General features: G+C 38.3%; 1 protein-coding gene across 8 annotated transcripts in view; it reads left to right on the forward strand.

Annotated features, from left to right (window-relative positions):
• CREM (cAMP responsive element modulator) overlaps positions 1-17,480 on the forward strand; it is a 35,907-nt gene extending 18,427 nt beyond the window's left edge. For 2 of the 8 annotated variants that reach the window (XM_056335902.1, XM_056335900.1), the window contains 4 exons: positions 35-180; positions 5,833-6,021; positions 14,466-14,622; positions 16,358-17,480. In XM_056335902.1, coding sequence (XP_056191877.1) covers positions 35-180; positions 5,833-6,021; positions 14,466-14,622; positions 16,358-16,502 — 637 coding nt within the window. In that variant the 3' untranslated portion in view covers positions 16,503-17,480. The other 6 variants (XM_056335901.1, XM_056335903.1, XM_056335904.1 and 3 more) reach the window with 6 other exon arrangements.
• The last annotated feature ends 10,360 nt before the right edge of the window (positions 17,481-27,840 follow it).

Genomic DNA, 27,840 nt, shown 5'->3' on the forward strand with positions numbered 1-27,840 from the left:
TCAAATATATAAAATAATTTACTTTTTTTTTTAGAAAAATTTTGAATGAACTTTCATCAGATGTTCCTGCAATACCAAAGATTGAAGAAGAAGAAAAGTCAGAAGATGAAGGAGCACCTTCTGGAATTTCTCCAATGGACATGCCAACCAGCCTGTACCATACTAACACAAGGCAATACAGTATGTTTGCAAAGATACTATGTGATGTTGTAGAACACATATAGGAACACCTTTGTTTCTGAGTTCCATATTTAAGTAGACATGTTTGATTTTGGTGAAGAAGAATGAAAACTTCTGTATTTCCAAACAGTTTCAATTTTTATATTTGATTTCTTCTAACATGGGTGTGTTAGACTTTCAGTCTGTTTCTTGTAATGATTGGTTGCTAGATTTTGTCCTAGAACTTGTATACATGAAAAATGTGAAGGTGAGGCTCAAGTGAAATGAAAAATGTTGGCAGTTTTATGTGAATGTTTAGTGTTATAAATCACTGCAGTTTCCAGTTACTGTGATTTGGTATGTATTAGTGCTGTCTGTTATATGGAATGACAATTAGCGACAGGCTTTTTTTTAACTGTAAGGGTGGAGCATGAAATTATTTCTTAACTTTGAATTTTCTTTCTTAAAAGAACTATGTCTTTTCCTCTCCTAGTTATCAAGTATGAGCACTCTAAGTATTAACCTGAATTCAGGTCATCCAACATCTGATAGATCCAAATGCAAGTTAAAAGTTAAGATTCATGCTTCTGTTCTGTAGACCTGTGGGTTTAATACCTTCGTTTATGTTAAAAATATCACGTAACTCGCTCCCCGTAGCTGCTTTGGGCACAATCGTATGTCATCTAAGGGATAACTTTCTAATAACTCTTTTTTTTCTGTTATATATTGGATAAAGCTTCACTCCTACATTTGTTTGGGTTGTGGGTTTTTTTTCATGCCTTTTCATGTGTCAACAGACTGAAATGCAGGTATCTTCCCTTTTGATAATGATGACAGGAAAATTGCAAAAGAAATGTTGTGAGTTTTCTTCCTGAAATGAAAGAACAGAGGAAGTCTGTTAAAACAGTGCAATGACAACTAGAGGGCCATTCTATCCTCTTTTATATGTGTTCTGGTCACCCTCTAGAATTCTTCAGTTATTTTTAATGTATGCAACTAAAGTAATCGTCAACCCTGAGAAAGCAGAATTTGTCTATAATATTATCTACCCCTTCACTATAGACAGTAATTTTACTTGGGCCTCTGAACTGCTTTTCTTACCCTTTCTGTAAGTTATAGACATAATGTCTGCTTCATGATGTCCAGCATCTGAAGTGCTCTCTTCTGTGAACTTGTGGTCATACTAAATTAAAGTGATCCAGTACAGAATCTGGCAGGTATTCTTGACCAAATTAAATTGTTTACTTCTATTTTTTAATTGGTTTGGCTGAGGTTTAGTTAAAATTAAAAATTAAAAAATTTGGCAATTTCAAGGCATAAAAAGAAGTGCTGTGGTGTCTGTACTATGTTCTAGTGAGCCTTCAAACCTTTAGGATTTCTAAACAATTAAGAGTTCAGGCTTCTTCATCATAGGTTGCTCTAGAACACCAGAGTTGTACTTTTACTAGCAATGTCTTGCAGGTGGTGATTATTAACTGAGGATGTTTTAATTGGAACATAGCTATAAGTCATAGTGACAGAGTTCGTATAAAAGAATAATGAAATTCACCATTTTTGCTTTCTTGTTCAATTAGATACTTCTGAAAAATCAAGAAAAAGAGAGCATCACCAACAATGTGCTAGAATTAAGAGTCCACAAAAATTTAATAAAATCTTATTTACCTTAATTTAAACTTGGCTTTCACATAAGCCAAGCATAGATTTCTGGTTTATGCTGCTTTTTCTTTAAGTTGTACTCGTACCTAAAACGTGCTGTGTATTTAAGGTCATTTAACTTGTTAAATAGGTTCTCAGCCCTAATGAGGCATACTTCAGCATGTAATGTCAGCCTTCATGGACTCTCCTGATTGTGGCTCAAAAAATTTGTTTTGAGCACTTTGTCTTCCTGGAAATGTTCTTTCTTACCCAATTTATTAGTTCATTAATTTGATTTTATTTTTTCTTAACTTCAACTCTACAAGTTAAAATATCACACATCTTTTGCTTCAGTGCAGTCTCTGTGTTCTCCCCTAGTTCTGGTTAGGAAAAATTGGTACCAAGAGGTAGCAAGGATGGTCATCTCCTTGTAGGAGAGGGGGTCTTAATTTGAAATTTACCAAAGAGAGCTTGACTGTTGACTTCTAGTCCTCTAGGTGTATAAGGCACAGATCTGCACCATCTCTGAGCAGCCAGCCCGTTGGCTGACTGTGGTCCTCAGGAACTACTGTTAGCTAAAACCAGGAACACAGCATGGGATGCTCCATCTCCTGTGTTGATTCCAGTCTGGATATGATGCAGGTCACTACATGTATCTGTTATCTTTATGTCTTCTGTCAATAGTTCTTTATTTCTACTTATCACTAGTATATCCAAGTTCTGCTCTCTTCTTGGCCAGCACTGATTGTACGAGTTTACTGGTGCAGGCATCCAGCAGCTTATGCATTAAGCTTGTACAGTGTCCATGGCAATGAAGAACTGGTCTTGCAGTGTCACTACAGCCATATATACTGTGCCCTAGTTTAAAACAGATACCATATGTTAGTATGTTTGCTGTTTCCTTGTTTTCTCTACTGTTCTCTCTATTCCTGCATAGCAAAGGCAGTTTAGTTGAAAAGATAATTCTGACTGTATGTTGGTGTCTGGATGTCTGGGATGACTGACTTTTGGAAGAACTTAATGAGTATTTTTTTCTGAAAAACAAATATATTTTTTTCTATTAGCAACATCAATGGCTGTTCTGTACTTTTTACCAGCCAAAATGGTATGTTGCCATGGTTTCCAAATACCTTTTTCCTCTGAGCTTCTTGGCTTTCGCTTAAGGAAGCAGATAGACTGACAGGCAGGACCAGATAGATTTAATGTCTTTCCCAGTTACCTCCGTCAACATACGTGTTATCTTTCTGTAAGGGCAATGCATAGTTTTGCATAAGGTGGTGTCTTGTATAGGAGCCTTTTAGGGTGATCTGACTACAAACCTATTCTGTTGGCTGTAGTTCTGTCATGTTGGTTATTGAATACTGGGAAAAAAACCCAAACCAACTGGTTTGCCTCACCTGTGGTGGTGGTCTAACCATGCAAGAGTTGTTTGTTCAGTTGGAGTGTGTGAATCAGCCACTCCCTCCGAGCCCTTTGCCTACTTGTGCATGTCGTGATGTTCTGTCTGAAACAATGCAGAGGAAATTAAAATTACTAGTTCTTCTGCCATCTGTTTGGGTTGCTTGCTGTCTTAGGACAGGTTTTTAACAATGGGAGAATTAGGAAATCTTTTGGGGTAAAACCTTCAGTTGCTTTTCCCAGTTTTGGAGAGGAAAGAAAGAACAGATTTTTCTGATTAGAGCTGTTAATCATACTCAGAGAATGGTATTAGTATTGTTTTCAGTCCTAGCTGGAAAAGAAGATGCCACTTAGGTACATCCACCTGCATGATGTACAACTCCAGGAACTCTCCAGGAAAGTCCTACACTCTTTGTAGAAAGTCCAGTTTCCAGTAGAGCTCCAGCACAACAGAAGTCTGTGCCGTGGTTGGGATCAGGACAGTGAATGGAGTGGGAGCAGTGTCGTCTTCTGTTAATACGGCAAGACCCAGTCCTGTAAGGGAGGCAGCTGCAGGAGTTAATTCACTTTTGTTTGTCAAGTACTGGATTGAGATCTGAATGAATAATTGCAGGGCAGTTGTGACATAATTGTTTACCCAGGCTTACCGTGGAGCCAAGAACCTTGTATGATTCTGTGCTGATATTTTACTGCTGAGGAACCCAAATGGACTTTTTTTATGTGGTTTGGTACTATGATGGTGTAGACGTACAGTTTTTGATGCTAACTCTGTGAGAGGCAGAGTTCAGCTGTGTATAGCTCCTCTGGGAGGCAAAGGTGCAAACCCTGCTGGGAAGCTCGCATGCTGCTGGGAACCTGCTTTTGTTCTGGATCTCATGAAGAATAGAGGAGACTATTTATTTTTCTTGCTTCTCCCTCTTCCACCCTGCCCCAAAATAGGGCATTTTCTGCTTTGGAGGCCAACTGAAGCATCATGTTGCTCTTTTGTTCTTTCTTCCACACACCCCCACACCCTACCCCAGCCTGGCCTTCCTTAATGCCTTATGGAGCCTTTGTGCTCAGCTGGTTCCTACGTGACATGTTCCCCATTCCAAGGATAGGACTGAAGATCCATGCTGAACCCTGTTCCAGTATTTCAGGTAGGGCTCTGCTTCCTTCAGCATGAGAGGAATTCCCCATTTTCCCCAAAAATAAGCTGATTTGGCAATTTTGGTGGATAACTACTACACTCTGAAAAAATCAGTTACTGTTGTCTAATTTACTAATAAACTGTTAGTATCTCAGTGCTCTTGGAAGTTTTATTATCTGATGATGTACTTTGAAGGTAACTTACTGTTGTCAAGACAGAACATTTGAAATCAGCTGTCTCCAAAACTCACATGGGTGTCTAACAAATCATGTATGCAGATAACCAGAGCTGAACCTTCAAGAATGTCATCAAATACTGTGAATCTGACAGTGAAATCAGAGGAGTTTGCAGTCCTGAATCCATACTTATATATGACTTGTTCCATCTCAGACCACTTTAAATACAGTGTTTGTAGTTTAAATTTCATTTGGGGGAGAAAGAATTTTGTTACTTCTTGGGAATTAGGTTCTCATCTAAAAGTTCCAGGAGTATTTTAATTAACATAAGAGACATGGATTTGACAGGTGGAAAACTTGGTGGATAAGGAATTCGCTGAATGGTCACACTCAAAAGACTAAATGACAAATGATGGCCCTCAGGGGGTTGTATTCAGACCAGTATTATTTAACATCATGACACCAAGATGAGTGTTGTCACTGATATTCTAGAGAGAAGGGATGCTATCCAGAGGGACCTTGACAGGCTAGAGTGATGGGCCCCTGCAAACGTTGTGAAATTCAACAAGGCCAAGTGCAAGGGCCTGCACATGAGTCAGGGCAATCCCAAACAGGCTGGGCAGTGATTGGATTGAGAGTGGAGAAGAACTTGGGGTACCAGTGGATGAAAAACTGAATGTGAGCTGACAATGTGTGTGCACAGCCCAGAATGCCAGTTGCATCCTGGGCTGTATCAAAAGAAGTGTCAGCAGGTCGAGGGAGATGATTCTGCCCCTCTATTTGGCTCCTGTGAGACCTCCCAGGGAGTACTGTGTGCAGCTCTGTGGCCCCCAGGGTAAGGCAGACACGGACCTGCTTGAGCGGGTACTTCTCTGTGCAACTTGGGCTAGACTTTTTCTTACACTAAGGAAAGAACTGTGAGTTTCAGAGGACTTGCTCTTCCTTTGTCTTCTTTCTTTTTTTTTGTTTTTAATAACATTTTTACATTAGTGTTTAAAAACAACAATGACTCTGTGTAGCTAGGAGCTCTGGTATTAAAATTATTTTGCTCTGGTATTAAAATTATTTTAGGAGAGTTAACGTTTCTGGAAGCACAGGGAAAAAACGTGGAATACTGCTTTATATCTGTTACATGCGTGCCATATACTACACAATAGGCTTTATATTTGTGGAAATCAGTATTAACATTATGAAAGTTTTATTGTACGATTGACCTTTAAGCAAGGAGAGGACCAGGGGTCCTATCAGACTTTATTTTAAGAAGGCAGATGGGCATTTTAACGTGTGTTCTGTTTCTTTCTATTGCTTAACTTTATTTTTCCTTTTTATGTTTAGTTACTATAACTCAACGTGGTACAGTCCAGATTTCTAATCCAATTTCTGATGGTGCCCATGGACTACAGACTTTAACAATGACAAATTCAGGAGCTCCTCAACCAGGTGCTACCATTGTGCAATATGCAGGACAATCACCTGATGGCGCACAACAGTTTTTTGTTCCTGGAAGCCAAGTTGTTGTTCAAGGTATGTTTTATTAGTCTACTGCATTTTGGGTTTTCACATAAAGAATTTTTCTTAAAAGGCTTTTTATTTTGTGTTGACATTATTGCACTATTAAAATATTTATGCATAACAAGATGAAAGACAGTCTTGGAGACTGTTTCTCTGCTCAGTAAAGCAGCTGCTACTAAAGCTTAAAAAGTTATGAGAAGGAAATAACAGTATAAAATCACTTTCTGTTTTGAATTCTGTTGTCCAGACTTTGAGAGAGATGTTTAATTGCAGTAAAGGTGCTGTTACAGTTTGAAATGAGATGCTGAGGATGCATATGAAACTGATTTTTTTTTCAGCAGTTAATCAATTGTAATAAAACAGAAGTTCTAAAGTTCTTTGGATATCTTGAGGGCAGAATTTTCTTGCAACTTATGACTCGTAGTTATTAGAAAGGAGATCCCTTACTGAAACTAGTTTTGTCACAGAACACTTTGTAGATCCTATAAAATGTATGTACACATGTGAATTGAACTGTGAATAGTGAATTCTTTAATCTGACTGTAGTGTATGCAGAACTACTTTTTTTTTTTTTTTTTTTTTCCCCCTCCTCCCCCCCACCCACCCCCTGCCCTGTTCCCAGCTTTTGGGAAATGCCAAAGGTATCTTGGATTCTTCTTGATACCAAGGGAAGTAGGGCTGGGATTTGGGTTACACTGAGGAAAACATTTGAAAATGGGGAAGAGATTTCTTTATGGAGACACTAAATCAATGGCTACCAGGAGGACAGAGGGAGTTTATTTTCCCTACTTTTTGTGAATTAGTACACAGAAGTAGGGAGGGGAGGGCTGTGTGAATGCTTTAAACCAAAACAGCTATCTGAAATAAACCATGACTAGAGCTAGGAGGACTTTAAATGTGTATTCATGGAGTGGATGAAAGCCATTGACTAAATGTAGACACAGATATCTGAGTTAGTTTGTGAAGTCCAAGCTGAGGTGCTTTTTTGCCCTAATATGGATGTTTGAAGTAAGTTCTGTCTTTAAATGGCAGTTTCTCTCCCTTTGCTGTAAAGAAAGCCCGGGATGTAAGTAAAGCTAATAGCTTGTAGATACCTGAACTTGTTGAGACAATGCTAAATAATGATACCAAATTTGAATTCTCCCATTGCCTCTGGTTAATTCTTTGCTGAAATACATTGTATTCCCAAGACTTTTCAGAAGCATTTCAAGGAAGCACTAAAGTTATCATGTGAAAAACCCGTAGCTAAAATGTTAGTTTTCATCACACAGAAAGTACTGTTATAACTTCCCTGAATATTATTATGAATACATTCTTAGCGCAAAGCCTTAAGACTCAAATTTGGCTGTCCCCCAAGCAAATTTCCCACTCTGGTAGTGCATGTTTTCTGAGTATGTCTAATATGTTTTCTATACATGTGCGTACACATCTCTTAAATTAGAGGACTTTTCTGTCTCTCCAGGTTGACTGTAGTATTTTCTATGTATTGCTTTGATTCTTCAGAGCTTCAGGGGCAGAGTGAGTAGCTCCTCAGTTGTTTTGTAAAACCTCCCCAGTCTGTGAAGAAGCACAGGATTTAGGATTGTAGTTGGCAGAATTTCAGTCCTCGGGAATTCCATTTGAATGGCCTTCCTTTACAGACTCGGTGTCACAGCATTATTCTCTGATAGGGCTGTCCTCTAATATCTATTTAATAGTCTCAGTGATGGGCTTGCATAGTCCATTAAGTGTCTTGCCTGTGATGAAAACTTTCAAAACTGATTCAGAGACAGTTACTGAATATCTGCTATACCTGCTTCTGGAAGCTTCTAGATACTTTTAACTAAATTGGTTTGTTCTCTGTCCATGCTTAGAGAAGCTGACTTCCTGGAATTCTCTATTCCTTTGGCCCAAACAAAGCCCAGTGCTTTAGCGATGCTCATAGTTGTTGACACAGAAGAAAAACGCTACATAATATGTACAGGGAAAAATAGAAAGGGAATACTAAGTGTGCATAAACTCGGAGATTATGAGAAGATAAAAGGTTTCAATTTATTGTACATGCTATCAATATGGGAAAATCTTAAACAAAATATTTTATAAAAAGAGCATGAAAGCATCTGACAATGATTATGGGAATATGAATCTCTTTAAGGTAATAATTGCATATTGTCAACAAACCTGACTTGTTTAAGATGGAGTAAGACAATTGAATTAGTTGGATATACAGATTTTTACTATAGGTAATCTTGCCTATGCTAGGAAGTCTGTGGGAATGTAGTTTATGAACATTTGTTATTTACATACGCTTTGTAGTTGATTGTTTACCTAATATTGTGGTAGCATAGATTATAATAGGAAAGCAACATTCCAATTAGTAACCTTTCCACTTATGTATATTTTTATAACTATTTTGGGTAGACAGCATGTAAATTTCATTTGTAATAATTGTAGAAGTACAAGAAAGAAAGAAAATATAAAAAATGTCAGTCCTAGGGTAGAAAAGATGTTTCAGAGTCTTTCAGATACCATATGTATTTATATTTTTTTCTGAAGTATTTGTTGATGAATTTCATGTAATAATGGATGGCATCACATGAACCCTGTGCTTGATATTTTCTGATAACCTGTGATAGGGAAAAAGCATTAATATAAAAGTGCCAAAGGTGTTGATCCTACTGAGTGGTATTTCATTTGCTACAAGTTTACATTCATAGGCAAAATAAGAGGCAGTTCTGATGCCCTGACAGTTTCCTAATAAGAGATAAGGGGTTTTTTTTGTTAGCTGAAGCAAAAGAAAACGTTCAATTATTAATGGTAATGAGCGTAGAAATGTTGTGTCAAAAGTCATTCTGTTGGGATCTATGTGTGTTTTCATAGTATGTCAGTAATATAAAGAGTGATATTTGAGATAGGTGGCTTGAATTTCTTGTGTGTTTCAGTTCTGATCCTCTGTTCATATGATCCTGAAGTGGTCCTGTAATCACAGGGCACTCCTTTTTTGCACCGATGCTTCCATTATTGTTGTCCTTGGCATAGTTTCACAGCTGACAAATCACCAGTCTGAATTTGTTTATTACAGACAAGAGCCTTAGAAGTTTGCGATGACCTACATACAGACCCGTACTTGGACTGTTGGTCTGAATTTCATGTAAATTGATGTAAATAAGGAGTAAATGTGTTAGAACTGAGGTGTTTGGGGTTGGTTCGTTGGTTTGTTACTTTTTAAAATTAAGTCAACCACAACCAGGTCTCTTGGACTTATTTTGAAAAAGGGGGGAACGGGGGAGAGGTAGCCCTTACCCCGAGTTACTGTTCTGCCTGTTACAGCATCTGAAATCACTAGCTTTGGGTTGACTTGCTCTGTTGCAGCTTTCTTTGATCGTTTCTGCAGCTTTTAACTGAAATTAAATGAGTGGGTTGTGGGTTCCCCCCTGCAAAGGAAGGCACTTTAGCCTTTCATTTAGCTGTTTATTATATAGCTTAATAAACTTTCCTGTCTTGCATGTCTGTCTGACAGAGTTCTCTGCCCTTTAGTGGAACTGCTCCAATCAAAACTTTGCATGTCTTTCCAAAATTTCCCTATTTTCTATCCGATCATGACTTTATCATTTGGATTCATTCATGGATTCTAGAGCCACGTTTTAATTTCTGTCTGTCAGTGCTGTGAATTTTCAGGGCTTGCTTTACAGCCAGCTTTGTGGTGAGTGCTTTCTGCAGCTGTATGAATAATTCAGGGCAAAAGAACAAAGCTAGGCTTATAGAAATGTGGCAGAGGGAGGGAAAAGAAAAGGTTTACTGGAAAAGGAGTTCTTTGGGCTGCAGTTTCAGTGAGCTGTTCCAGTGACAGAGCATATTAATGACAGTGGTAAGCAAGTGAGGTCACTGTGATGTCAGTGCTCCTGCTTGTAATCCTGCACATGCTTGCTAGTTTGGAACAGTTCATGCTGAGCTCTCTAGAGGAACAGGAGAATCGTGTATGCACAAGCTGATCATGGCTGTAACAGGAGATGAAACAGGTAAGAATTTTGTTGGTGTCTTACATGATATTTTTTGATGTCTAAGCAGTGCTTGGTTGGTATTTGTTACGTTTTCTTTTGAACCTGTTGCTGTAACTCTCATCTTTCAAAACTGGTGCAAATAGCTTCTGGCTATATCTAATCAGTGTAGGGTTTCAGGGCAATTTTAACAGTTTCATTTGGGGGGAAAAAGATCACTGTTAGTGCATGAGTTCTTGCACAGAATGATTCAGATAACTAATCTTTTTTTGGATTTTGCTGAAGATCCACCACTCTTCCTTTAAATTCTTCTTTATTGTGGAGGTAGTCAGATGTTACTATAATTGGTTTTTTTATTTTGTAAAAATGACAGGGTTTTAGTTCAGCAATAAACACTTCAGATTTGATAGCTAAAATAGGCTTAAACATAGGTGTAAGAGAAAAGGTGTGCATTGTTTCAGTAGTGTAAATAAACCCTGTGCTTTCATTGTTAAAGAAAATACTGAACGCAAGCAAATTTGAGAGGGCAATAATTTTAAGTATTGTAATGCCTGCTTGTTTTCTCCTTCGCTGTTAAAATGGTCTGTTCCTCAGCTAATTGAGTTCAAAAAGCTGACGTCATTAGGTTTCCTGGAATCGTGTTGCAGTAGGGAACTGGAAAAGTTAAACTCCAAACAAGATACACATTGACGTCAGCTCCAAGTCATGCTGCGATTTAGTCAGTTCCTTTCTGCTTCGTCAATTGCCTCCGGCAGATCTGTAATGTTAACCAGTTCACAGCCGGTACCTACGTGCTGTGTCGTTGCTGGTATATATTGTTTCATTAATCCGAAGATAAGTATCTTCTCCAAGTCGACGTTTTGGTTTTTTTAAGCTCACAGGGATAATGATTCATGCCTTGTTTAGCCAGTTTAGTGGTGAAGTTACAAACCCTTTGATAATCTAGTCCCATCGTTATGACTCACAGAAGGGAAGAATAGATGGACTAATTCATAGCATGCATCAGGCTTTTTTTCTCCTGGGTAGTCACTGAAAGAGCTCAAGTGCAGGGATGCTCTCTAGTGTTCAGCAAGTTACTTTTTCCAAGACCCTGCTGATACAAGGTGGTTGATTTTTTGGAACTTATTTTTATTTAATTTCTCACAGAGCTTCATTTACAAGGTTAGTTGTAGTCTTCCAGGTGTGGTTTGTTTTTTGTTTGTTTATCTTCCTGTTAATAATTGTCTTTTTATAAGTCTCAATTTACAGGTTTTCAGTGACTTTTTACTCCCTTGTAATTTTGAGGTGGGGGGAGGGAATGGCCTGGGGCAGTGTGTTAGGGAAATACACCATCTTCAGGTTTGTTGCTTTGTTAGTGTCTCAGTCCTGCGTCTGGTAGGTTAGAAATTACTTTAAACGTCCATGGGGTTTCATTAGAAACAACCACAGTGGTTTGACAGTCTGGATCAACGTGTGGGATTTCTGACTCAGATGCTGAAATGGAAGGTACCCTTCTGTGCAACATGTGCTAGACATGTAACATTACTAGGTTTAAACTGATTTTTTTTTTTCCAGGGGTATTTGTTTCATCTTTTCTGGGGGAAACAGTGTTTTCTTTACTTTTTGAGATATTATACAAAAATTTGCAGACTTTGAAATAATCTATTTGCCATACCGTATCGTACAGCACATACTACTGCGCAGCTAAAAGATACTTTGTCAGTGCTATCCTTTTTTTCTTTTTAAACCGTGGTGTCTGAATTTACAAGCTCTGTACTGCCAAAATGGTTACTTATCTCTAAAACCTACCACGCTGGTAGGTTTAGAAGTGAGCCAACTGTTAGGCAGGGACAGACACTATTGAAACCTGCTCAAATTATTCGTGTAACATGTTGTTACTTACCTGTTGTTTGCTGATCCCAGCCGAGATAGGGACTCACTTTTGTTAAGCTGTGTTGCAGGTACATTATCACACGGAGTCCCCTTAGCAGCAGCAGCAGTAAATCCTGTTAGCTAACATCTGAGTGTAAATCAAACAAAGACAACAAAGTAGTTGGTCTTGCCAGGCTGAGGTGACCTGGGTTATGGGTCTTTCCTCATGACTGACTTGATCTACAAAATGGTTCACTTGGATTTCTAATGCATTGTAGCTAATGCTGAGATAACATCTCTTTTTTTTTGTTTAACCTTTTTTTGTTTTTTCCATTAGAAAAAGGTAGTCCTTACCATACAATCTATAAAATGTATGTAATGTGGCCAGCATAAAGGTGAGGCTGAAGTCTTTCTAAAATTCCATTTTTATAAACAGTGAGCAGAGGTATCTATATGTCCCATTGACATAGCTGGGACTGCTAAGAGATGTGGAGAACTTAAAGAAGGGGTTAAGTAATTCTCTTGCAGATGTACAAGAAGACCAAGCCCTGTATTCATAGTGGCTGCCTGTTAGTGCTCACAGGGCTGTCCTGGGCTGAATTCTGTCTCCCTGCCCCCAGCCCCAGGGGTTTATCTGTAACCCAGGTCAGTTCACTGGTCCAGTTCATTTTGTAATATCGCAAACACTTCTACCTGCAGGACTGAGGCGGCAGGGAAGTACAAAATGTTTAAGCTAATAATGATTTCAGGACGTGGTGGTAGAATTGTAGTCTAAACACAGCTTGATCTTTTTTATTTAATTAATAAAGCACTGCATTAACTTAATAATGATAGTTTTTGTATCAAATTTAGATTTGGGGGATTTTCCCCCTGTAGTTGACTGATGTCTCTTTACTGCTTTACCCATCAGTCCCCTCAAAATGTGTTTGGCTACATTTTATTTTTCCAAGTTGTCCTGGTTTTGGCTGGGACAGAGTTAATTTTCTTCCTAGTAGCTGGTATAGTGCTGTCTTTTGGATTTAGAACAAAAATAATGTTGATAACACACTGATGTTCTAGTTATTGCTGAGCAGTGCTTATACCAAGTCAAGGACTTCTCAGCTCCTCATACTGCCTGGCCAGCGAGGAGGCTGGGGGGCACAAGAAGCTGGGAGGGGACACAGCTGGAACAGCTGACCCCAACTGACCAAAGGGATATTCCATACCATATGATGTCGTGCTCAGTACATAAACTAGGGGGAAAGCTGGCTGGGGGGCGCTGATCCAGAACTGGCTGGGCATCTGTCATTTGGTGGTGAGCAATTGTTTTTCATTTGCATCATTTCTTTTTCTGGGGGTTTATTTCTCTTTTTTTGTTGTTGTTATTTTCCTTTTCATTACAGTTTATGATTGTTATTTTTATTTTATTTTCAATTACTGAACTGTTCTCATCTCAATCCATGAGTTTTCTTACTCTAACCTTTCTGATTCTCTCCTCCATCCCACCCCTGGGGTGAGGTGGGGAGTGACTGAGTGGCTGTGTGATGCTTAGCTGCTGGCTGATGTTAAACCATGACACAAGTTTTTCCATTATTTGAATATTGCTTTAAAGACTTCAACTATAACAGCCCCTGAAATTTCATCTTTGAATGTTCAGTTTGTATGTTCATGTTTCAGTATGTTCAGTTGCTTTAATGATAATTTGAAGTTTTGTTCTGTGATAATATAAAATGTTTGTGGAAAGGAGTAGGAAAAATACTTGCTTATAATTTGAAGAGGGATACTTTTTTCTATGTCAGACAAGGTACAAGTACTTAGGACTTTCACAGTGTTTTAAAGTTGGGGTGCATCATGTAGGAATAAAGGTCCTTAGAAATAAAAGAAATAAGGTGAGACTATCAGAAAGGTATTGGTTCCAAATAACGTCAGATTTCAGATCTGCTTGTAGCTTGGGGAGAGCTCAAAACTGGTGGGCTCAGGAGCTGGATCTGCACTTTTGCACTGCAATTTACTGTGTAGCTACATCCCTTCCTGTGCAACCACCACTACCTCCTCTTGCCTGCTAATGCTGTAGCATCCTATATGTGGTCCTTTTGCTCAAAGAACATACTCCTGTTCACCATGAGCACTTGTCTGTTCCTTTTCATTTTAGTAACAGCAGCTCTCACAGGGTTCCAAGGGCTGGTGCTGCTGCTATCATAGCAAAGGAGGAGAAAGTTGACTTTTGAGGCAAGCTGATTCCTAAAACCTCTGTTAGAGGACAGGAGTACCGTATAAAACCTCAGTGGCTGCAACAGCAGGACCTCTTCTCATGGGATTGTGCAAACAGGAAATAAGTGTGGATGCTCTGACAGTGTTTCCCAAACAGCCTTCCCTACGTGGTCTGACGAGAGCCATGTGGAAGCTTTCATAGGCTTCAGACTGGCTGGCTAGTGGGGCCACATACTAGAGCAATTTAGGTAACTTATTTTGCAGCATGGAAGTAAATGCTAGTAAGGTAACAAATACAGTTGTGACATTACAGGCCTGTGAAATATTTTATGTAGCAGGGATGCTGGATGACTCATCAACAGAAATCTTTTATTTCCAGAGAGACTTTTGCTTTGTTCTTTTTTACCATCAAGTTTTAAATATGGTTATTTTATGCAGCTGCCACTGGAGACATGCCGGCTTACCAGATTCGGACTCCCACTACTACCTTACCTCAGGGAGTGGTAATGGCAGCCTCGCCAGGGACTTTGCATAGCCCTCAGCAACTGGCAGAAGAGGCAACACGCAAGAGAGAGCTGAGACTTATGAAAAATAGGTAAGACTGTGCAACATTTAATAGTCAGTGTTGGAAAAAAAAAAAACAACAACAAAAAAACAACCACAAGCCCAAAACATTCTAATGAAGTTTTCTTCTTAAGGTCATGAGCACTGCCTGTGATTGATGAAGGGAAGGCAAGGAATTCTTTGTCAGTCATCCCACATCCTTATAGCATTGAATATTGGCTGTTAACTCTGCAAAGTTAGAGTTGACCGTACCACCATGGATGATTAGTTCAGAAATGTTATGGTAATTCAGAAATCAGTGTTGTCCCTTTCTGATAATTTTTGTGATGATATGGAGGTATACTTATTGTTGAAATTTCTCCCTGCCACTCCTACTGACAGTAAAATGACCGGTAGGGGTTTGGTCATTCTAAAACATCCCAGCAAAAAATTGCTTAGGAAAATATCTGAGAATCTCATTAGCAGCTGTCCATTAATGATGCTGTGAAGAGGACTTATTCAAGGATGGAATGATAATTATAGACTTTCCTAAATAGCTGACTACTGGGATAAGTTATTGTGCAGTGCTTCTGTCATTTTGTGAGGCATGTTGTGTGAGGTGACTATATATTTATTTTTTTTAATAAGTTTACATGGACTTGACTGTATGCTGTAAATGCCAGTCTTTCTCTGTGCATTCTTCTTGTTGTTCTTAGGGAACTCTTTCCTTTTTCGAGTGTGTAGCCACCACTGTCAATGGCGGTTAGCTTAATGGAAGAAATAGTCTGTTGTGCAGATCTTAAATTCACTGAATAGCTATTTGCTTTATGATTGAATTAATGGTATTGCTTTGCTCTCATGCCTGTCCTCTATTTTAAATTACTCATGAGGATCATTGCATTGTTGTGCCTCCCTTTTGTTTCTCCTCTCTTCAGTTTTAGAACTAGTATCTATGTTATCTCTCATATAACTTGCTGGAAAGTTACACACTCACAATTTGTTGCGTTCCAAGATGTTAAAGGAGTGGACTTCCACTTCTAAAACAACTTCTGGAACGAATGCATGTTCAGTGACATGCTTCTGAAAATACTACCTAAAGTGTTTAGTTTCAATATAACAGAAATCTGAGCAGAGCTGTGATAATGGCTTCAGGCTGCCATTTGCCGGCAGCAAAAAAAACCCCCAGACACATGTGACCAAAATGTGCCCAGGTGGAGAGTTCTAAAATGCTAATAAATTGTATTTTTTTGGACTTGAACTTTACTGTAGATTGTTACGTTAAGGTAATAAAATTACAGCAAGTTGTAAGATTGGCATCTAGCTTTTTATCTGAAGAGAGTAGTGTTATGCTTGTATTTTCTGAAAGGAAATTCTTTGGCTTTGGTTTTAAGATTTTGATTGCAGATGATGATACTCCTGATAAGCGCACAAAACGGAATGTGACTGGAAGAAGAAATGCTGCTTTCAGTCTTAATGTTTAGTAGAATTCAAGTCATTATGTTATCATTTGCTTGCTGCTTTTCTCAGTTCCTCTGTGTGTTATTAATTCCATCTTTGTATTTGTTGATGCTGAATTTGTTTCGAGTTCTAGTTGTTTTGAATTGTATGTTAACGATGTTATTGCTTATGGCTGTTATTTGCTGTTCTGTTTGTGCAATCAAATGGTGGTTGTTGGTTGTTGTTGGTGGTGTTATTGTGGAACTGCGGGGATTGCAGGTAATTTCATTTATCCAGTCTTTGCCATATTGTGGCTGTTCCTGTAGTCATTTGCCTTGTATTGGTTCCAGGGAAGCTGCCAGAGAATGTCGCAGAAAGAAGAAAGAATATGTCAAATGTCTTGAAAATCGTGTGGCTGTGCTTGAAAACCAAAACAAGACTCTCATTGAGGAACTCAAGGCCCTCAAAGATCTTTATTGTCATAAAGCAGAGTAACTGTCTTTCATTTGGACCTCGTTTATTATGAACTTTAATCAAGGCATGAGAGGAAGCAATTCTACAGATTGCCATATGAACTTGAGAACGAGACACTTGAGGCCCTTGTGGAACCCAGTTTTGCTTAGTGTTTTCAGACTCATTTGGGAGCTATTCCAAAACTTGGAATTCTGTCATAGTCTCCACACTCTGCTGAGCTTTCTAATGGCATGCAAATGGCTTTTTTGTTTGCACTTTTTACTTCTGCTTTTTGCAGGGAAGCTGCTAAAGAATGTCGTCGTCGGAAGAAAGAATACATAAAATGTCTGGAGAGTCGTGTTGCAGTGCTAGAAGTTCAGAACAAGAAACTTACAGAGGAGCTTGAAACCCTAAAAAACATTGGCTCTTCCGAAACAGATTAGTGAAAATATTTATTATACTGTGAACTGACTAAAGTATGTCCAGTTGCTTTATAAGGCAATACATAGCCAACATGAATTATGGCTTTCTCTTTGTGTCATTTATATTATATTCCAACTCCTAACATTCCTGAAATGCATTTCTGCTTTTTGTCAATTCATAGCTCTAATTTCAGGTCTCTCATGCTCCTCCCTTCCATCTCCCAAGGAGCCAAATGTTAAAAAAATGTAACAAAGTGAAAAAGCACGTAATTTCTAAGAGCTGTTTCTTTGCCATATATTTACATACTACTTTTTACATGTTACTGAGCGTCCTGCACATATGAAATATTTTACAATTGTTTTAGATGAATCATAAAAGATAATGCATCCAGTAATACAAGAAAATCAAACAACCCAAGGTATCTCAGGAAAGAGTTTATAAAAGAATGTTATGATTACATGTATGTACTAGTATACTAGTCTAGAGATGATTTTATGGCATATTTTTATATTAGTTGCTTTGCAGAAAAGGAGTATTGTATTGCTGTCACTGAGTGCCATGGTTAAAGATAGTTTTTAATAGAACTATGTTGTTTAACCTGTGTAGTGTCTGATTTCCTTTAAATACCTGGTTATTTGAGATGCTTTAAAACCCATGGGTATTTGGAAGAGGACAAAGGAAAAAGGCATACCTAAACTCGTGACGTGACGCTAAGTATATTGTAAATACTTGAAAGAAGCTGCCTGTTATATGGCTGCTATTTACTGAAATTTTCTGTAGGATATTTGATTTGTTAGAAGTCTGTATTTCAAAATTCAATTTTGCATCCTGAATATTTTGTGTTCTAGATTCTGAACACTTGCCTATAGTGAAGGCTGATGGTGTAATTCTTCTCACACTGTGCAAAGTATTGAGAGGAAATAAAGGTGACTTAAGAGAAGGAAGCTTTCCAATAAACAGTAACTATCTGCTGATTCACAGGGTTGCAGAATAGCTTATAGGTGAGAGCTGAAGATTTTTTAAAATAAACCCACGCTTAAGCCATATTACAGTTCTGGTAAATGCAGTATGTGCCAACTTTCCATTGTGCTTTGAAAGAAAATAATGCTTATGCAAAATTGATCCTGGGTATTTCTTTAATTCAGGGATGATCTAATTGTTTGTTGGCCGGTACAGTCTTTGAGCACAGTATTCGGGAGCTTTGCTGGAGCTAGCTTACTGATGTGGTAGGAAGAAAGGCGTAGTTCCTGCTTAACTGGCTTTATAGGGGGAGTGTGTGTGTGTGGAGTGGGGGAGGGATGGAATCATACCATTACTAAAGCCGCTGAAACTTCTTCACTTAATTTAAACTGAACTCACATTTAACCCAGTCTTCACTCTGACATTGTTGGAGTGGGGTGGGGATGTCCTTTTTTTATGTGTGTGTGTGTTTTGTGGTGCTTTTGTTTGTTTGTTTTTGTTGTTCTTGGTTTTTTTTAGGTTTCCCAAATTACTTGAAATACACAGGATAACTTTCTCAAATCTTCTGGAAATCCTGCTAGGTACCCAGTTGAGACCATTTGTAAGAAGAGGTATTCTCTCTCACTTCCCACAGTTGTATCAGTTGGTTTAAAAAGGAAATGGGCTCCCTTTTGGCCCACAATCTTTGCTGCAGGTCTGGAACAAAAGTAAAGTAAACTTTGAAATACCTGTATCACTGTGAGAAAATACATCTTTAACAGAACCTTCGATTTCTGCTGACTTTAGCAGTTAAAGTTGGACAGGATGGGTACAGTCTGCAGGTCCATGTCACAGCCTCTAGACTGCAACAAAAGTGTCCATCAAATTGTTTGTTGTGGCTCTGTCACTAGAATCTTTTTTTCTGTTACAGGTAGTTATTGCTCCTGACTCTCAAGGGATTTTGAAATTTAAGCAGAAAGAAACTTGGGCATGTGGTGGATGTCTCTCCAGTAAAAACTTACCTTTATCTTCCCAACAGTATCTGGTAGTAACTGTAGTTAGAAATTTGAGCTGTGGTACAGACAAGGATTCGTCCTATATGTAGTCTACAGTAATTTCTTTGCTAATACTTCAAAAACATTTGGTTAATAATTAATTTTATATAAATAATGACTTGGGGGTGGTGGTTTGTTAATAATGGGAGCTAAACCCAAATGCTCTTGGCATGTGTCGTTTAGACCAAGACTAGGAAAAAAGAAAAGTTTATGACGTATTATTTCATTCTCAATAATTTAATTTGATATAGCATTAATTTTGACAGAATTAGAAATTTCTGTATTTTAAAGTGACATTGAGTGATTTTGTTGGTGAATAAGAACATTTAAGATGTACAATTGGTACATTAGAACCAAGATGCATCTTGTGGTGAAGGAAATAGCATTTGAAAATGAGCAAAGACAGGTCTGCACAAAGGCCAAGAATTTGTTGTTAAATTGGTACTGCAAGAATTACTACTTAAAACATTAAATTCCGCTCTAAATTGGTTTGGGATGTACATAGAAAACTTTGTGAGAAACTTCCCTGAGATTAAATGAAGATTTAAAGGAAAAGTCAGCGTACCACTGGGATTTATCAGAGAAGTAATACCAAAATCTTACATGAGATACATACCAAAATACTTAGGTGAGGTGGGACTGCTGGAGCCTGGGTCTGTGATATCTCTGATACACTGTTCAAGCAGTGCATCGGATGATTAAAGTGATAGATAAAGATACATGCTAGGGTATACAAATTAGTTTAGATTACAAAGGAAAGTTAATCATATTAAGTCTTCCTTCAGTTTATTTTTTCTCTTTAAAGTGTCATTTTATCCTACGTCAGTATCATGTTTCTAAATGTATGTCAGCACTGGAATCCAGAGTAGATGCACATGTGCTATGAATGAGAAGATAATTTTTCTTTCAACTTGCTGTCCGTCTAGCTTGCATTTGTGCATGTAAGACCTGCACTTGCTAGTGCTCTCTCCAAGGGCAGAAGAAGTGAAGATGGCTGGAACTATTCATCATTACTTATTACTCGTCATGGAAGAAAACTGAAATTTTATTAGGGTCTGAATTCATTAACTGCCAAAGTTCTTGGGAGGGGACACTAGCACATTTTAGGGGCTGTACTGCCTGTGCTTGTATAATGGCACCCACATTCTGGATACCAGACCATGAAAAGGTCAGTTTATAATGATTGTGTTGAGTTTCTTAGGTTTTTATCAAAATCAGTTACTGATCTTTTTTCTGATGATACACATGGATGGGAAAAAGGAAACTGCTTTCTGTATTTTGTTTGTCTCTTCACTTTGTGACTATTTCTCATTCACCCACAGGCCAAACAGTCTGTTTGCAGAGAATTACCAAGTGGATCAGATACTGAGCTCAGAGTGTTTCCTTCATTGACAATGGCTGGAAAACCTGTCCCTTTGAGCATCTTCACCTCTCATTCTTCATGTAAATGATAGATACATCCTTTTTCCTAGAAGTATCATCACCTAAAACTGTACAGTGCAAGTGTGCAAATTAGCTTAATTTTTGTGAAATGTCTGTGATGTGGCCGTCAATCACATACCTAAGGAAACACAGTGTCAGTGGCTGTTGTGCTTCATGTGAGTACTCTGGGGCTTGCCCGCTGTCCCCATCTTACTACTACAGATCTCAAGTTGAACCAGGCTTTGGGTTCAGTTCTCTTTCCAGAGAGCTTGACTGCAAGATCAAAAACCACCTTCTGTCTCATGGCATGTGTGTGGTGTTAGTTTTAATGCTTTTTCCCACGATTTGGTGCTGTTTCTACTCTCAGAGTTGCCAAGAGTGTACAAACAGCAATGGAAGAGGTGTTTAGTCTTAATTATCTTACTCAATGGCTGCGTCACAGTCTCATTTGACAAGGCTGGGAAGAATCTACTTCTCTAATAAAAACATAGCTCTGAGCTTTGGATAACCAATATAATTTCCCCAGGAATTTGATTCCAGTTCAGGTCTGTGGAGCAGGGTGCTTGATGCAGTGCAGGAGAGAGGCCTTTTGAACACAGTATTATTCGTAGTGCAGAAATATTAGATGAATCTGATTTTGTTTGTAACAAGAGAATTTGAGCACTGTCCAAGCTTTGATTTATCAGAGCCAGGATTTATTTTTTTTTAAATATGAGAAAAAAAGCTGCAATAACTGTGGTTTGCTTTCTGTAAGAAAACTCTGTCTCTATGGTATGAAACTGTTCTCCCTTCCTGAAACCACACAACTGTTCGCAAATTTTTTTGAGACGGGTAGAGGATCAACCTCTACTTTACACAAGACTGCATGGATTGTGTGGGGTTTTTTTTGTTTTTTGTTTTTTTTTTTAAATGTAAAATCTAATGTAGCTCAGGGGAAATGGTCTCTTGAAAAATGTCTTCAACCTCCTAGAGTTGTGGGTGATGAGGAATGTAATATCCAGCTTCCTCTAAAGGTACAGCTTTGAGTCAAGCAGTTTTCTTCCCCAACTAAATGGAGTGGGGAGCAGAGTTATAAAGAGAAATCTCTAGGCTATCCAGGCAGAGCTGTCTCTTGACTGTCTAAAACAGCTTCAGCTGTTGTGATCTGGGAAAAAAAGGATTGAAATAAGTGTATTGTGTGAGTAGGTGCGAGTTAGATTTCTTTGGGGTTTTTTTCAATTGTTAGTTCCCATGGATTTTTCTTTCTGCAAGAATAATTGTAGAATTTTTTTCTGGCATTAATACAATCCTTAGGAGTGCGTGCAAGCTTTATTGTCTCCCACGTTTTCCTTCCATTCTCATAAAATGTATTTGCTGATCTGTCTGCTGATCCTGCAGACATCAGTGTGTGATCTTCTAAATGAAGTATCACTTTGAAGAAAACAAATGGGTCTGCTCAGCTTCTGGTTTGGGTTGACTCATTTTGCCCACACTTTTTTTCTGTTTTATCTACTTTGTGTTTTGTGTGTGGGTGTGTACATGACAAGAATGTGTTGAATGCTGAGCTGTTAAGCAGCTGATAGAAGTAGCTGCATTTTGATTGTCAGCATCCCTGTATAAAATATTGTCTTATAGGGAGTATGTTTAATGTAGTTGGAGATGAGTATTTTTTTTTTCTCAAAGGCACTGTGAAGCTTTTCTGGATGAGGGATAATGATGATTTCATTATTCCAGCAAAATCTGTGTTAGTACTAGTATTTGCTTAATTTAAAATCTGAAAAAAAATGACTTAATTTATAGGGCTATTTGATAGTATCTCATGCAGACTGGCAATGGCAGGCAGCAAAAATCTGTTTATTCTTCTGTCTAATGAATCTTTGCTAGTCTGTTTTCTCAGGTTTCTCTTTTTTGCTGCTTCTCACATAGAGATTTCTTCTTGCAACTCGCTTGTTATAGTTACGAAACAGAAGTTGTGTACAAAGTCTCAAAGTGAAGGAGGGTAATGTGAGAGTTGAATGCTGTGTGTAGACTAAGGAAAAAAAATAACTTCATTGTGTTCTGTATGACTTGAATGGAAAAAACAGTGAAGGAAGTGTCATTGTTATGGTAACTGCTGAGGTTTTTCCTCTCCATTAATAGCCATATCAGTGGAATCGGGTGTGATTAATACATCTTGTGAACGGAATTACAACTGTAAAAATGTCACAATTCAGAAATCTGGTTACCTAGCCAAGTCATTGTTTTTCTTTTGTGGTTTCAAAAAATATAATTTCCAAATGGTCTTGAATGAGGCTTTTAATGGTTTCATTTTTATGATCCACCCCCCACCCCCCCCATCCCCCCCCCAATGTGTTTGTGCTCATACCAGCTAAGGACTGCAGGCTGCAGCAGAGCTGTTTACCAAGACCAGCCTGGACCATAGGATCTGCTTCTTCTAGAGTAGTTCTCTTAAATATATTATTTTTTAAAATTTCAGCAAGGTATTTATTGCATTTCTAGCTTTCATTAATTCTTACGAAGTGAGAGAAACGCAGACAACTTTAATGCATACTGAGGTGTTTTGCTTGATGGAGTTGGTTTTGAAGAACTAGATTCTCAAAGATCCTGGTCATGAACTATAAGCTTTCAGAACTTTGTCAGCTGCTGTACCAACAAGAAAATGCTTAAATCCTTACACACTTGCCTCTCTACCAGTGAAGTTGTCAGTTAATTCAAAGATCTGTGCATGAGCCTGGAGCTGCAGCCTTCTTGACACAAGTGGGTAACAAAATGTGTTGAGATCTCCAAAATAGACATTCTGCTGTTTCTCTCATTTGAAGCCTGACCTAATTAGCTTTTCTGAAGCATGTCTATTAGAAATGGGCCTAACATGTAATAGGTCCAGGGAGAAACAGGAAGAAAAAAATCAGGATAGAGTGAACAAAGTGTTTGAAAGCTGTAGTGTTACAGAGTAACACAAGCAGGCAGGTATTGTCAATTTGCATGTTGGACTTTTTGTTTGTTTTGTTTCTGTATTTTCTGTGTAAGAATCCTCTTGGTCTATGCAGGGGCGAGAGCTCTGCTGTATTGAGCAGAGGCTGAAAAGCATTAACACTTCAAAATTGCTTCCAGTTTCTATTGTATTTTGTGTAAATTGTCACCGATATCTATCTCCCTCATAACAGATCTGTTCCATACATTCTGTGTCTTTTCTCGTAAATATTTTCATTTTCCTGAAATGCTATTCTTGCTTCCTGTGAAATGACAGCTAAACACTCATGTCTGTGTCTGATTTCTTCCAATATGTTTTGAACCTGACGGTCAGGTTCAATTAAAGTTGATAGATGTGTCAAAGCTATCTCACAAGTTCATGAGAATAGGTGATTACCAAAGAAGGCATGGACTTACTAAAGAAAAACCTACAATGTAAGTTTTGTTAGATACAAGAAAACTAACTTGGAATTCTCTCGTTAGATTCCAGAGCATTAATTCACCAACTACAGGTGAACCATGAGCTTTCGTTAGTTTTATCACTGATAACTATTTGTATTTGGGGGAATTTTAAAATTCCTATGGAATACACCATATTTATTTGAAAGGACAATATGTTTATAGAGAAAGTGTGTTTTATTAAAAAGCTTAAATACCTTGCAGACCCAACCCTTTGGGGTCTGAAGTTGTTCTCTGCCTTTTCACTAAGCCAACAGTAGTTGACTGAAGGGCAGTGGAATGTATCCTGATAAAATACTTGCTGGATGTTGTCCCAGATTTTAAACGGTTGCTGACAATTTTTGCACACTTCAGCTAGGCAAATGGGTTAAAAATAGACTGGCTTTGAAATACACTATTTACAAGAAAAAAAAACAACACTGCCTTTACTGTTGCGTTGCAGTAGCTTTGAGTAGAGTCTGGTAGCTCAGTGTTAAATTTGAAATGCTAGTCGTTTCCGACCTTTCGGATTACGTCTGAAACAAAAAGACATGATTTTTTCCAGCTGTTTTACAGTGACACCTTGTGGAGTATAAATGTCTAGACTTTACGTCCAAACCGAGAAACCAAAGGATGTTACAGAAGTATAGAATTTCTTCTGCGTCTGTGTTCTGCGGCTATTAAGGACACAAACTTTTCCTGCTGTTCCTATGTTAATGTAGTTAGTAATAAGTGATTTGTAATTTGATAGCCTTCTAACAGGAAAAAATAATTGTATTGACAGATTTTCCATTTGTAGTGTCTTTTTGACCAAGTCCCATTTAATGAAAGAGAAAATGATAGTTATTTAATCTTGATCTATATAAATTCTAATAGTCATAGAATGTTACCTGAATACTTTAAAATGATACTACAAATGCTGCTATCGAAGCACAGTAGTTACTAATTCTAGGTCACAAAAATGAAATACAATAAAAAATGTAGCTATCTTTTGAAACATCATGGTGTGAAGGGAAAAGCAAATATTACAATTTTAATCCAGACATGGAAATACCGTTTTGGAAATGGAAGGGGGTGCGTTGGATAAAAAGTGGGAATACAAAAACCAGGAAAAGACAAAAGGCACAGTGATGAAGAAAAGCCATTCTTCAGACTAGATAGATTTCACATTTCTAATACATTACTTCTGCATTACAACCACGGATATTTAGTATTCCATTCTATAGTCAAGTCTGCAAGTGTCTGTCTGTATGCATAGACTATGCAAGACTGTGTAGTGTTTTTCCATAAGTCCCATGAACTGAGCACTTAAACAGAATTTTTTTTCCTCATTCAATAGAATTAGCCAAATACATGAGATGTGATCTCAAGATCTAGAACAACAAATAAATCCATATTGTAAGTTAATGGGCCTGTTCTATGAAAAAAGAGATGTGGTTTCAGAGTTGTTGGTACTAAGATACTAATTTACATATTTCTATAATTAACAGTTAAATCAGTTACTAATACCATGCAGTTTCCAGTCATAAATGTAATGTTAATTTGGTCACAGTTTAAAGCTGCTCTTAAAGTTTGTGTTGCAGCTGAGGCAGTCCGAGAAGGGTCAGTATCTGCTCTCGCGGTAGCGTTTGACTGCAGAGCTTACCAAGCTGACCGGCTGTCCCGGCTGCTCTCAGCATAGCTGGCTTGGCCGATGTTAGCTCTGGTTGTGTGTATCTTCCCCAGAGTGGAGCATTCCTGAGGTTAAAACGTTACGCTCGAGCAACATTTAACATCAGCTCTTGCTGTTTGAGTAGATCAGCTGGTTTCACAGACAAAGCCCTTCTGTGTGTGCATCCCCCACCATCTCTTTATTTCTAGAATGAAACAAATGCTGCATTTCTTAAGTGTTTCCAGGACTAAAATATTGGCTAAAGGCTTCTGCTTGGTCTCCTGCATCTCCCATTAGCACCCTAGGGATCAGAAATAGTTTTCTCCCTCATAACACAGCTGAGCTCTTTTCTTTTACTGACAGCAGAGGTCTCACTGTCTGACTTGAAAACGTGCGGGGAGAGCAGAAACCTGTGCAAATAGCACCGCAGGATCTGCAGGCCTCGGGTCAGAGCCATCTCCTAGTGGCACACTGGTACCAGGTCTCCTTAATAAATGACTGACAACAGAACCTCAGCTCTCTGCTGGACGTTCGCCCAAAACCAGAGATAAGGGAACTTGAACAAGTTATATTTATTTCTGCAGGTTTCGCTCTCTATCAACTCCTTTTAGTTGGTTTTTCAAAGTCTTCTCTCAACATGATGGCTCTTGTAGTATTTAGTCTTCTCTCAAAGTGATGGCTCTTGTAGTATTTGAGCTAGCTGCCTCTAGGTAACAATGTTCAGGTTTGAATTTTTCTCTGGAAAGGGTGTCAGCTTCCACCTTTGGCAATGGAACTTGTTATTCTTTTTCATACACACTTCACACTAAGAGAATGGCTACAGAGATGTTGAAGAGCTTTTTTGAGTGTACGAAGGTAAAATAAAGGCATATGCTCAAAATCGAAAGTAGGAAAAGGTTCTTCCCAGGAGGAAGGGCACCCTCAAAATTATCAAAGCTGTGCTCTAAAGTTTCGTAACAGACTTTCAGTCTGGCCAAAGCATTTCCTCACCCGCTCCTCTGCCCCCTGTAAAGGTTTCAACTGTACAGCCAGTCTAAAGAGTCTGGAAGAATCAGTTTAGAGCAGACTGTGTAACAAATCTGGTATCAATGCCCACCTTTGCTGCAATTCTAAGAAAATAAACCTACTGCTTACCTGGGTTTGTTATGCACTGCATAAAGACTGTTTTTAGGACGCAGGAAAAAGATTAACAGTGTGAACATAAACTTAGGGTTTTTTTAGGATACAGGGCAATTTTATCTGTCTGAATTACTCTTGAAAAAATTGTCATATACAGAAAAAATGACTGAAGTATAAGGATTTACACACTTGCACAAGAGAAATTGTGGATAGATCAAACAGAAAATATGATTTAATTAGTGTCCCTTATGAATGAGCACAATGGTTAAGTATGTAGGTCACTTTTTAGAGATTAGTTATCTGGGCTCTTGGATGGATGCCCAGTAAAGTGAAACACACTTAATGAAACTGCTGATATAAAACCAATCCTATTAAAATAAAACATTAAATTTGCAGTAATATAGAGAAGTGGTGTAAAACCAGCAGCTTGTTTTTAAAATACATACTTTATAAGGAAATTAAATCGATCAAATGAGTAAAATCTCTTCATGAACACAATGGCTAAACACATTGAGAATGTGACTAAAGATTATATTTCTGATAAATCTGCTTTGAATTCTTTAGCAATATAATGCCAGGTAAAAGGTGTTAAAAAATAGAGGGGATGTAGCTGATCTGTGAACAGCAGGTGATGCTTGGTATGTGACATGTAGCTCAAATCAGGTTTTGTGTGCTCCAGTCAGTCGATAACCGTAGCAGAAAGCCTAGCTGGACCTGACGGCAGCTTCTTCACATGAACCAACAGGTGCTTTACTGAAGTTGTCTCTAAAGCTACTTATCTAAGCCAAAAAACCCCCACCAAACTAAAACTAAAATGCCCAGACCCAAACCAACACACCAGCTCTTCCCCAGCCACAAAAAAACCCAAAGCCAGGGGGTACCCCAGGCAAAATAGAGTTTACTGGAACAAATGGGATTGAAAAAATGGTAGTGCCTACTGTGTTCAGTGGGAGTGCTGTGACACGAGTCTGGAGTGCCATACCTGGCTCTCCTTCAGCGCTCTGAAGGTCCAATGATGAGAGCAGCAGAACTGCCTGAAGCACAGAGTGCTTCACATCCAGAACCGAAACTGCAGATTTACTTGTGCCTCATCACCGCAGAGGCTCTAGAGGGGGTGAAACCTCAAAGAGCATCCCATGCTGATGGTACTCAAGGGAACTACAATGGCATTTGTGAACCTACTGTGGGAAATAGCATTGCCTTAACAGCCAGGCACTAGATCATACAGTAAAATGTTGTATGTCTAAACTCTAAATTTATCTAAAAGAGATATTGGTCCTGAGTATGGTAATGGGATCTCTCAGTGTGCACAAGCTGTCCACACAATATGTGACTAACATTAAAATTCAGAAATGTTTATAGGAGTAGACATGGAGAGTCCAAA

Source organism: Falco biarmicus, chromosome 4, assembly GCF_023638135.1.
Source record: "Falco biarmicus isolate bFalBia1 chromosome 4, bFalBia1.pri, whole genome shotgun sequence".
Classification (NCBI taxonomy): domain Eukaryota; kingdom Metazoa; phylum Chordata; class Aves; order Falconiformes; family Falconidae; genus Falco; species Falco biarmicus.